We start from the raw sequence: 13218 nt of genomic DNA, 5'->3' as shown, positions 1-13218 counted from the left end.
TGTTAATTTTCCAACATAAGGAAGTAGTTTTGACTTTTGTTTGCGGCCATTGTGTTTGCGCTCTCTGCGGTTGACGTTAGCCAACAGAAAAAAAAAAAAAAATCCCTCTTCTGCAAGAGTAGGCATGTAATATTGATGCAGAGCAGACTCGGAAAAACACCCGAATGAAATGGAACCTAAACGGAGTTCAAATGTGGACATCAACACATACATTTTTGATTATTGCGAACCGACAAGACGCCATTCCTTTTAGAGAAAGCCACAGGGGCAAGAGGAGGAAAGGAATATATTCACCGGCAAGCGATGTCCTTTTACATCAGAATTTCCAACGAATGCAACAAACAGGGGAGAGATATTGTTCAAGAAAATCACGTTGACGTTGGCGGCTACTTGGGGGGGCAGTGTTGGGAGTAATGCATTTAAAAGGGGAATGTAATTATTGTAATGCATTACTCAGGATATTTTACTCGTTAAAAATGACAGTTATAGCCCCCCAAAAAGCTCCTAATAAACCCTTTAAATTTATAAGATTAATTGAATGAATGCATTACATGCAGTTCAGTTGGTTGCCTTGAGATGGCGCTGGTGTATCGTTGGTATGCAGAGAACTGTGTTGTTTTTTGTCATATGTTTTTATATTATTAAATTTCCAGCAATCCAGGCATTTACAAGTCCAAGGGAGCAATATTTATTTGAACAAAATTTTGAGCATGCAAATTTAATTAAGTTTAGTTTAAGGTCATTCTACTGGTTGTGTTATGAGCATTATAAGCTACATTTAGAATGCCAAATCAATATTTCCAGGTCTGTTGGTGAGTGTGATGTAAAAATAATGCAATAGTAGTGTAATGCCTTACATTCCAAATACAGCAATATTATAATGCAACTAATTACTTTTGAATGATGGTCATAACAGTTTTCAAGTAACTTGCTCAACACTAGATGGGGGTTACTTACCTTTGGTCATTTACAACACTCTTGGTAGATTTCCACCACCTACATTCCATATTTGCTGTCACTCACCAATGTGATTGACACTTGTCACGTGATGCGGCAGCTTCCTCCAGACGGTGAGTTGAGTACGTGTCTAGTTACATTTCAAAGCAAATGTCGATGAATCCAACAGATGGCCACCAGTTAAATCGCATTCGACTCGCGCAGTTCCTGTAGCTGCCACTAGATGTCAGTAAAACTGCAGACATTCAGTAGATCAATCATCCTCTTTCATGACCTACATGATCATCAAAAAGAATATACGAATTTATGTTTTGTAAGGACTTTTCGCAATGCCTGTGAAAATATGTTTCCCTTCAAACGTGTGTTTAGGTAATTCATATCCAGTAGGGGACAATAGGACCTGGCAGTCTGTTGGAAAAAATGAGACTGTAATCTCTGATGAAATAATTCAGTAAGGCCTTAAAATATATTTACATTCTCATCTTTTTGTCTCGATATAAAATAGCACAAATTTGACCCCAAAGGCCACAACTAGTTTTGATGTCGAAGCACTGCGTAAGTCATAATGTTAGACCATTATTTCTTTTTCCATTAAAACACAAGCTGCAAATGCATGAAACCAGAAGAAACTAATAAAAGACTAGGGTGGAGGCTAGTGACTTCCCGACACAACACTCAGTCTGTAAAATGTATCTCCGAACCAGTTACTGAAAATAAATAGCTCAAGAAAGAAAATGTTAAAACTAAAAAGTTAAAACTACGTTCTTCTAAAGTGTCAACTGGAATAAATTTCACTAGGTCACAAAAAACAAAACAAGAAGGCTTATAGTAGCCTGAATGTAATGGATGGTGTCTGTGCCACCAAATTTGCTTTTTTCCAGCCCCCATTTCTTTTAACAAACACATCTGCGATTTTGTGTTGTTTTTATTACGTTTTCACAGGAGAACAGATTCTTAGCTGGACTTTAAAGTCTCAGCACCGACCTCACAATCAGAAGCTGCAATGAATACAAGGTGATTTACAACAAAGCCCTTGCAAAGAACACTTTAAGAAAGCACCCTTGTAGAAAAATCTCAACAGTGGAAAAGTCAAATTACATACAAACAAAATAAAATTAGCAAATTGTAAAGTATACATAACCGACTACTCGTCAGTGTTGGCTTTTTTTTTTTTATATATCAAGTTACCATCAAAATGGTACAAATACATACATGAAGAGAACATTGCATTCGGAAATGTTTTAAAAAGCTTTTAGCCTCCCCACATGTACGCCTAGCAATAATTGTCAGTCATAAACCTTAGTTATGTAAGGTGCATACAATAAAAAAAAGCTAGCTAATGCATAAAGCAGTGCACACAGTTGAGCTAACTCTGCAAACAGTACTTCCAATTTACCTCTCAAATGAATGATTAAGTTGCCAGCTCGGCCACAGAAACATTTGATGCACTTGACACAGAACAGGCACAGAGAAGAACAAATGATTACATTACATTAGACAGGAAAAAAAATGAGCTGGATTCCCAGTTTTTATCCAGATGTGGTACCTCTGTGCCAATCCATCATCCACTGGGCGATGGCAGGCACATCATTCTAGATATTTTTACCACAACTGTTCAAAGGAGGGTGTGGCAGAGCTCAAGTGACATACGGCACAATCAAAGAGGCTTCTCTCTAGGCAGGATTATGGAATAAAATGGGTTTGACCATGCCTGAGAGGATCCTGGGCACATGGACGCTTACAATCTCTGAGATCATCTCCGGGAAGTTGACGCGCGTCTGCAGGGACTGAGCTTCAATGAAAAGCTCATAAGTGAATTGATGTAACTTCCTCACAATCTGCACAGGGAAAGGTCAAGAATGAAGATCATTAATCAAGCGGTTTCAATCAAAACTTAAGAGTGACGTTTTGTAGTGTTTTAAAAGCTAATTTAGAGAGAACTGTAAACGTTTTAATCATTCAGCCTCCTTTGCCTTACACTGCCCGCCAATGCAGGAAGTATAATGCAGTGTTATTAAACTGACTAAGGAAGATGTGTAGACAATGACATGATTGAGCCTTTAGGCGTGAACTAAAAATGAAAAATGGAAGGAATTCATCTTACAATGTCAGGGGAAAAACAAAAACAAAACAAAGAGTGCAGTTGATGTCAATTTCTGTACTTCAAGGTAAGGATGACACAAATGTACACTATATTTTCCTGTGTATTTTTCGCACCTTTTCCTGGTTTTGTTGTTGTAAATGTTTTTTTTTGTCTTTGGAATAGTAGTATAACTCAAGTCACATACAAGACTGCACTTTTCACTTACTTTACCACTTATTTTACTATAACTACTTTATTATTGTATTATTAATAACAGTACATGTTCTTCAATACAACTCAAATTATTATCTTCTACATTTATGTCTTTGGTAGCATTAAAGTAAAATATTAACATTTTTATCTCATTATAACAACACCATAATTCTTTAAAAAATAAATGTTCTCGCTAAGGGTTATTAAGGGTATTCTCTTATGTAGGTGTAAATAAAGAGAGAACCAGGATTTTAACTTCTAAATCTCCTATGGAGAGCCACAAATCGGATATTTCTCTACCTTTTTTCTTCACTACTACTCTCGAGTTAGATGACTTCTTAGTGAACTATTGTTTATATACGCCCTCTAGTGGTGGCATCTCGCCCAAGCTTGAACACATTCAATGATCAATGATTAATGAATCATGTAAATCTTCACAATAACACAATATATAAAAATACATATTTATATGTACATACATTATGTGGTATCTGCATATTTTATACATTATTTATTCTTATTTTAAGATGCGCGACTATATTTTTCTATTTCGATTTTCAATTTAGTGCTTAACATCCGTGGGTAATATGTGGCTTATCCCAGATGATGCATAAAACTTCTATCTGTATTTCCTGGAAAAGAGCCAATCAGAGTGAGAATCTCACTTTGTGATGCGCTCATTGGTTCCTAGAGTGCAAATCTTATATTTGGGCTCAGAGTGCTCGTTCATAACGTGAACAGTGCGAAAGTGGCTCATTTTTAGGAATAAAATAGCCGCCTTTTTTTGAACACATAAGCCTACTATGTTATTGAACTTAAGCTTTACTCATTCTGATGGTATTTGGAGTGCCGCAGTAAGTATTTTTTGAGGCAGTACTTGATGTCGACCAAGGGTTCTCAAATGAAGGCCCTCAAGGGGGTACGTGAGAAAATGAAAAATATGCAAACAGTACATCCCTGCGTTTGGAGTCTATTTTTCCCCTGTCAAAAATTGTTCCTATACAGCTTGATTAAATACAATCTTATTTCACAGGAGTTGGATCACTGAAAAAAGGCAATAACCTCTTCAAAAGTGCATTTATAGACCACTTGGTTTTATGTTGCTGTAAGTAATGAAGAGGTCAGTCTAGTTTTTCTTGCTCACGCTACATAAGCAAAAGAGAAAAGTCAAAGTTGGAGTCACATGAAATGTTGGTGGTTGCTGGCAGGGTATTTTCTGCAGCACGTGGAGCGGTGTTCCAACATATGCAGAGGAAAATTACAAGCTTCCAGGTTTTATTAAAGCCTTATGTGATTGAACGATGGGAAATGTAAGGAAATTAAGCCTGGTTATTAGGGATAAGTTGCTACCGGTAGTCGCACTTCGATCTACACAATTTTCCACTGAAGCGATTCTGTGACAATGACATTTAAACACCAGTTCAATGTCACAGTATGTTGTGTTTTGCTGTGTAAAGTGGCGTTGTGTGTATTACCGACTGGAGGTAGTCCAGCAGCTGCGTGAGCTCAAACAGCCTCTGTGTCCGGGTGGTCTCTCCACGGTGGCTGGCCAAGCGGTCCAGTTCCTTGATGTAGGAGGTCCGCAGATCGTCAAAGCAATGCTGGTTCTTCAGGCCCTCCACTGGCACTGACAACACAACAACTCAATAACTCTCAAGAGTCCATTCAATCAATTCTGGAACCCTTTAGATGCAGGACTTGACATTATCTTTTTATTTCTTTATTATTTTAATGTTAGATGTTGCAAAACTCACTGATGCTGAAGAGGACCAGTGCCTTCATGCACAAGAACTCCTCTTGGGTGACCTTCAGCATGCAGAACCGTTGGGACAGAATCTTCATTCGCACACAGTGCTCATACATACTGGATACCTGCATCCGCTGGCTGCGTAAAAGAATAAAAAAAAAATAATGCAGGAAGATCAGAACCGTGAGCTTGAGATGCGAGAAAAGAAGATGAACAGTGAGTCAGGTAGGGAGAACTAGAAAAAAAAATGGCGAGTTAAGAGGGGGGCAGAAAGAGGAGGTGAAAAAGATGAGCGAGATAGATAATGGAAAAAGAGAACGACAGACATTGAGAGAAAAATAGAGGTCAGGAATGGGGCCAGGCGTATCCATTACCATGCAGGACAGAGGAAGCGCGAGAGTGGCACCAGCAAACTCACTGTGTCGCTGCTAAGGCTGCCAAGTGCGGGATGCTTGCGGCAGGCTTATTGGCCCCTGAGCGAAATGCACCTTCACCACTAAACTATTACTGAATTACAACTTACACAGGTTGTTTATTGCATGTGGATTGTGTTCACAAAGTAAATCGCACAACAGAAGCAAACCTGGCAGAAACTTTTGAGAGAAATTCAAATTGGCACCGTGCAAGAAAAGAAACAACGTTCTCGGTGCACTTACGCTGCGTTTAAAAAGATAAAACAGAATTAATCATTGCAAGTGATCCCGCTACAGCTCGTAAGTCGTATTTACAATACTCGTAGGTATGTAGCAAGAGCGGAACAAAATCGTTTAATGGCCGTCCTTCCACCCATTATCTGCTCAATAAACAATTTGATCCCCCACCCCCACTACCAAAGGAAGCTTTGTGATCTCCAAAACAAATGTGGCGCCACATGGGTGTTTACATCTGTTTTGCAGCAGGCAAAATTAAGCAAAACTTGCATCCATTCTGCAGCGAAACTGTGCAATGTGAAAGAGTGACTTACTCATTGAAAACGAGGTCCGGAGCAAAGTAGAGCATGGAGCTGTTAGTTTGAGTGTAGGACCTCCAACCCAGAGCAAACACCATCACCCCCATCCAGGACAACTGAATGACCGTCATCTGGTCATCCACGTGTAAATTGCGGAAGCCTGTTGACAAAACTTAGATTTCTTATAGTCCTTGTCCAGTTGGAAATCAAATCTTCCTCTCAGTCGTTAGTTCTAACCCCAATGGAGCGGTCTCTGCACATTGCTAGATTCATCTTTCCTTCAATCCAGACTTGGTTTGCGGCCTTGAGACAATCTCAGAGGCCTACAGACGTTTCCTTTTACTTCATGATTGCTCTGATCTGCACTGTAACAAGTGGGACCTTATATAGAGATGTGTCCCTTTCCAAATCATGTCCAATAAAGTGAATTTACTGCAGGTGGACTCTGTTGAAACCTCTAATGGATCATCAGTAGAAACATGATGCACCTGAGTTTTATTTCGAGTAAAGGCTGTGGAAACTTAAGTACATTCGATTTCTTAGTTTCTTCATTTTTAATGAAGAAGCACCCCCCCCAAAAAAAAACAAAAAAAAAACAAACAAAACAATACTGTCATAGTGGGTGTTGTGTGCAGAGTTTAGAGGGGAAAAAAGTATAATCCTCGCTCTAGCAACCTTGTCTTAGATATGAAGACATTGCCCTCTAGTGGTTATTATTTGAAGCGCCGGATGGACTTTTGGAATGACCTACACCAACTTCACGTTTTTTCTGCCAATGGCTAAAATATATCTGTACTGTATCCCTGATAATTATAACAGTTGTTTTGAATGGAAGTGAATTACCTGGCATCGCCTTGGCCCAACGGACAACCGTGACAAGTTGTCTCTCCCCGAGCTCATTGAGGCTGGTTAGCAGAGAGGCGGCACTGTCGGGAAGGGCCGGGTCGTGCCCGGCATTGACGACGGCAGGCTCGATAGCCTGAAGCACGTTGAGCAGGGACAGGCGGGAGCGTAAGGTTGGAGGGATGCTTAGGACCACACCCTGGGAGGCTGGAAAAAGGAAAACACGCAGCAATAGCGGACAGTCACGCGGACGCAACAAAAATGAGAGAATCACATGGACAAAAATCGAGTGTGGCAAAACTGGTAAGCACCTCTTGCCCCAGGGACGGCATCTCTCATCCCGGGCTTCTCGCCTCCTTCTCCGTGCCCCCAGGCAGCCGCTTGCTCCTCTTCCCCGCTCCTTGTCTGGACGACTCCCTTCAGCCGACGACCTACAACCCAGCACACACAATTGAGACAAGCAGAAGAAGAAACACGACAATAAAAGGAGGTATTGAGTTTTTTGATCTGGCTGCACAATAAATAACTGGTCTATGGCAGACTTTCAGACCCGTTCGTTATTATAACCATGTGGGAAGGTTTTCTGTCATTGGCTGCTGGGAAATAAAAACGCACCCACACACACACACATACTTTTGGACTACGCTAAATCAGATTCATATTCCAGCTCGAACATTTTCTTAGAAATTTCTGATCAAATGCATGTAAAGTTCTGAATCCAGCCTGATCCCTCTGCAGCCTTCCTTTCCATTTTCTCTGTCCTGTTCCGGTTCCTCACCTTTGAGGCTCATCCCGGACATGTAGCAGCGCTTCAAGCGACACGAGGCGCAGTTTTTCCGCCTCAGTTTGTCGATTGTGCAGTCATTCCGGCTGGCGCACAGGTGGTTCTGTTTACCTGAAAAAGGAAGTGGGGGTGCTCATGTTCCAATGGGGATAAGCAGCAATATAAGAATGGCGGCTTTTAAGAAATAGCTGGCACTCATAACGTCATAGGTCACTGTGCCCTGGCTGGCTCTGAGAGTGAGTGGGTGTAAGACATGGAGTCGGTGGATGAGTAAGTGTGTGTGTGTCACACCCACCAGCGGCGGCCCTCTTGAAGAATACTTTGCAGCTGCCACATGTGACTGCTCCATAGTGACAACCCGAAGCATCGTCCCCACACACCTGACACACCCGCCGATCTGACAGGAACACAGCTGGAAACAGGTCATCAGGCCTGAACGCACATAGGAAGGCACCCTTCAGATTTTGGTCATTGTGCTTCAACTTTACCGAGATTTAGTCTGCCCTTCTGAGTAATCGGAGTAGTAAGATAGCCCTCTCTTATTATTGTATATGGCAAAGCGTTTTGTTACAGAGCAAAACTAGATTGGGAATATGTTTTTGATGCACCCGGGCCACAGGATCAGCAGCAGGTGCTGTATCTCATGTTTACACTGACACTGATACATTAACCTGTTTTGCAAATGTTAAGGAAGGGGTGAGCTTTGAGCAGGCACACAACAGGGCCAAGGCTGAGAGCCGCACATGGTGTTGTGACATCAATTGTGTAATACTGATAGGCAGCTGAACTGAGCCAAAGCGATTTCCTAGATATTTGTGCGCCATGTGGCAATGCTGTGCAGCCGTCATATTGTTGTCCTGCACGAGAAAGAAACATTAGAGCGACGCCTCATGAGAACACTGCCGAAAAGTTCAAAAGGACAAGCACTAAACAAAGGAACTCTCATTATGTCCAACTGTGAAGCTCGACAGGCTTTCACGCTAAATTTTCCCTTTTGTTTCTGCTCAGAAGAAACTCGGGGGAATGAATGAACGGGAGGAGAGAATGCCCCCCTCCCTCCCGCGTTTTACCTGAAGCCCCTCTCCGTGCACTCCATCCACGCTGGCGGTTCGGTCTTGATTGATGGATAAGCGGTCTGCCCGTGAAAAGGGTCACTTTGGTAACTTTCCACTTGGCCGTAGTCTTGTGCCGCGGTCGCTGTGGCTCGCATCCCTCCTTTACTCCGCTCACCCTTGTTGTCCCAGACACAGCGGCATTCCGGCGTGGACCCAACACGAGCTTGTCCACAGTTGCAATATTTACACTCCAAATGATGTCCACCTGAGCCGGCCCGACTCGGCTCGAGCCGGCCGATGTATGCACGCTCATTTGCGCGCAACGCTCCCGAGGTGTCTCGGTATAAGTTGGGGTTCGCGGCGTAAGCGGGATAGAGTTTGGACGCGAAGAGATGGTCCATTTGGGAGGGCGGTTCCGTCGAGGAGTTTGCAAACAAGTTGGACTCCCTGCTCACGAAGGTGGATATCACCGAACCGCGGGTCACAGTCTGCCCGCCGTCCGCTTCGCCGGACCTCAGCAGATCCATGCAGCTCACCTGCAGGATTCCGTGGCACGCGTCTCCGAACGCCTCTTCTCTCGCGTCCATATTCCGAGCCGCGCCGAAGTCCGTCACTGCCCGGGAACTCTGACCCGCAGTCGCCTCGGACTCAGCGAACGTGCCGCCGGCGTTACCGTTCGTCGGTGAAGACAGGGCGTCCAAGCCCAGGGACACGGACACGGCCCTGCTGAGCTCGGCCGTGGTCGGACATGCACAGGTGTCGAAACGATCTCGCTCGTTTCTCCTCGAATTGCTCGGCTCCTCCAAGTCGGTCAAAGTGGAACGAAAATCCATCCCGTGCACAAAGCGTCGCTCGTACTCGATGAAGCGGTGCTCGAGCTGTTGTCAACGAATTACGCGAGAAAACGCCTCCCAATGAATCTGTGGTCGTGTCAGGGGGGAAGGAAGTCCAGATGAGCCGCCGACGTAGCTCAGCTCTCGACAGGAAAGAAGGGACGTCCTGAAGATCGAATGCTCGTTTTGGAAAAACTTTTTGCTCTCTTTTCTCCTCCTCGTTTTTCTATACAGCAAATCCTGGTGCACGCCATAGCAAACGCAAACAACTTTCAAAACACGCCCAGGCACAACTTTGCATGCGTTCACGTGGAACCCTAAAATATTCAATAATCTGTTATTTGGCAGTCAATGGCGTTACCACATCTCGCGAGAGAAAGGGGGAAAATCACAGCGACTGCCACATAACACCGAGTAAAGGCGTCCTTTCAGAGTTCTTTTAATTTTTATCTTTATTTGTTTTTTCGGACAAAAAAAACGCGTTCCCTGACAGCAACACACTTATTAAACATACTCTGGTCTTGAGTAAAGAAAAAAAATCCATCAATTGCAGCTTTAAAATATTTACAGTACATATCTATACATACGCTTGCCATTTAGTAAATATGTGAGCAGATCATTGACAAATATTTGTACAATATTTACACATGCTGATTGCCATGAACTGATAATCTACCTAATAACAGAAAAAAAAACGGTGGAATGTTTCAATAAAAAATGAACAAAAGCTTTGCGACAGTGTTATTCAGGTTCATGTATTTAACTATTTATTAAAATTACTGTAAAAATAAATGAAAAAAATAAAGCTTTTCCATTCATTTTTTTGTCCTGACTACTTTAAAGCACTGATAGTTCCGCTATCCTTTAGGATATTAACATTATACTTCTCCTCCTGACTGATAATTCCTTCAAGTTCAGCGGGACAAATTAAAAAGTTTAGGGGCCGCATATGGCTCTCGGGCCATAGTTCGGCAAAGCCTGGTTTTATCACAACACCAGTTTGAGTCTCATAAAATAAATAAGAAAATAAGAATTTCATTGTGTGGTATCATAATACCATACATATGACAATAAAAGTTGAATCTTGAAGACACATCTTGTATGTTTTAAACCACACTGTACCACAGCCCACATCATTTTAAATCCTTTAAAATATTAAATGGCAGAAGCACCCAAAGTTTCAACTATTTGGCAGTTAGCACTTAGTGAACAGTGCAGTCCCTTTATGGAAAATGATGTCGACATTCTTATATCCTAGTTTGTGAAAGATTGTACTCATAAAGATATAGAATAAAGACAGATGTGCACGAAAGTTTATGTCAAGAATTAATTAAATGTCGTGAAAGCAGTACATGTACATTGACAAGTGACACTTTAAACATGCAATAAACCGCAGCGCTCTTAAATATGAAGAGCCCAGACCATGAAAGCAACTAAAAGATATATCTTATCACCAATAAAATAAGGCACATGCAGAAATTTAGCTGCAACAAAGGGCCTGTTTGTCTTGATGGAAAGGCAAGATTTAGTTCTATAATAAAAAAAACCCAGTTACAATTTCAGCTTTGGACAACACAGGAATGCTTTAAGCATCCATCATTTTTATTCATATGTTGGAAGCTTCACCTTGACTCCGAATAAAAGCTTCAACCGATAACATATGAGAAAATATTGCGCACATCTCTCTAAAACAGACAACACTTAAAGATTATGGTCCTCTCAGCATGGAACCTACTACAGGAAGTCAAGGCTACTCCAATATCCCTTTTTTTATTTCAGTCAAGTTTTTGCAATTTAAAGTCAGCTTTTAGACCAAAGTAACCACATAATTAAGTGTTTTTGCCAACTTGGTGTTCATATTTATCATGAGTGTGAGAGGGAAATTCCGAATGTAATGGGGGTACAAATCAGGTTAGAAAACACACACACACGCATGCATGCTTACACGCACGCACATGCTCACATGGAGATAGCATTGATATTGGGGCCGCAGGCCTTCCATTTGGACTTGACACTTAGTTGATTTGTTTCAAGCTGTCTGCTTGAGTACTGACCTTTTGGAAACCTGATTGACTGGAAAAGTATCTTTGCGAATACAAATTATGGGTAAAAGAATTGAAAAAAAAAGTTGCGAAACGTTTGATTTACATGGAATCCCTGTGGAGAACATTCAATGTCATGATTGGAGTTTTGCTTCAGTGACTGTGCTGGTAGGACTATCTCTCACTCCTTATTTAAGGTATTCCATATCGTGAAAGTTGAAATGAGGACAGATATCAAGTGTAGCGGCATCACTGAAAAGACAAGACCAGTATTGTGTGTTGAGAGTGTCATGATCACATGGTTTTTGGTGTCACACAAGATTGAACTTTAATAAATTTGTATAAATGTTTTTCCAATCAATCGCAACAACTGCACCGTTTTGGTTATCCCTGACATTTTTCCCTCCTGTCTGAAGCTAGTGATGGGCTTACTTGCCATGAGCATCAACTGAATAGGATGGCTTCAGTGAGAGGCAAAACATCTTCCGAGACAACCGGAACTGTCCCGTTGCGATCAATTTAATGCCCTCTGAATTAAATGACCTAGTGAAATGTGAATATCCAGAGGCATTTGTAAAAGCTAATCGTTCCACTTTGGGTAAAAGCCCCATTATACAGTCTTTCAAACACAAATGTAACCATTCTTCTGTTTGCCGGCATTGAAAAGCAGCAGCAACGGACATGCAACCATAAAAGTGGGAATCACACTCTCCAAGTGTAAATCTTTTCCAACTTTTTTGCACGCAATGTTCCAGTGATGGAAAAAACATACTTTGATTTGAAAGCATTCGTTGTCCAAATTTCCATCAAATTTTACACATTCAAATGGAAAAATAAAAGTTTCTTAAGCGCATAGAGAGAGCTTAACCTATTTTGAGATACCCCATGACAAGGAAATAAAAAAATGGTCAAATCTGTGCTAACCGCCCTCTTATGGTTGTATTCTCTTGTGCACACTTTTTTATTTGACTGGCATGTGCACTTTTCATTTATGTACACTCTCTCATCTGGATTTCTGACAAACCCGTTATGCTTCACCTGGGAATTTTCCGAGAAAGGGTCAACCCCCAAAATTGTATCTTGCAATAATAAGTTCTATGCAACGCCGTTAGTTTAACCCTCGTGCATACATGGTACCAACGTGGGACCTTTTCGATGATTTCTTTGTGAAATCAAAAGAAAAAGCATTGATAAAAAAAAAAAACACTAGGGAGTTGAAATTTCATGCTAATTATATATTATATGTGAGCCGTGATTGGTCCTTACCCAAGTCCTGAGCAACATGATGTTATTTTCATTTTCAGTGGCTTTTGCTGCGTAATTCATATCACACGAACACAATATTAATCTGAATGTCATGTCAAGACTAGAGGTGGTCTTGGGGTTAACTTCCTGTTTTACTAGATCTGGAAAGAAAGAAAAAACAAGCATAACACAAATGTACACACATGCACATGAAGATGACAAAATAATTGTTCTGGATAATCTTCTCGAAACATTTGACCTAGCTGGCTTTGATTGAGAGAGAGGAAAAATGCTTTTATCATTATGTGTACCCTGCTTTTGCTTTCAATCCTGGGCCTTCAGTGACGTCACAGTTATGAATCATAATACCCAAAATGTGACACCAGGGCCTGAGAATCCACACGTACAATACATTACAGTACGTCACTCTTACCATAAGCTAATTAGGCAACACTTCATTTCCAGAG

At 41.5% G+C, this 13218-nt stretch overlaps 1 protein-coding gene across 1 annotated transcript; it reads right to left on the bottom strand.

The window, feature by feature from the left end:
- Positions 1-1864: 1864 nt before the first annotated feature.
- LOC148413567 (progesterone receptor-like) lies at positions 1865-9781 on the bottom strand. Its single transcript, XM_088431071.1, has 9 exons — positions 8647-9781; positions 7872-8008; positions 7571-7687; positions 7104-7223; positions 6793-6999; positions 5965-6109; positions 5008-5138; positions 4729-4880; positions 1865-2795 (listed from the first exon to the last, which is right to left on the bottom strand). The coding sequence occupies exons 1-9, from the start codon at positions 9462-9464 to the stop codon at positions 2631-2633; spliced, it is 1992 nt and encodes a 663-aa protein (XP_088287197.1). The 5' UTR covers positions 9465-9781; the 3' UTR covers positions 1865-2630.
- Positions 9782-13218: the final 3437 nt, after the last annotated feature.

This window comes from Hippichthys cyanospilos, chromosome 13 (genome assembly GCF_059441005.1).
Source record: "Hippichthys cyanospilos isolate Australia breed blue-spotted pipefish chromosome 13, RoL_Hcya_1.0, whole genome shotgun sequence".
NCBI classification, from domain to species: domain Eukaryota; kingdom Metazoa; phylum Chordata; class Actinopteri; order Syngnathiformes; family Syngnathidae; genus Hippichthys; species Hippichthys cyanospilos.
The sequence above is the reverse complement of the archived record's forward strand: the minus strand, read 5'-3'. Positions and strand labels throughout refer to the sequence as shown.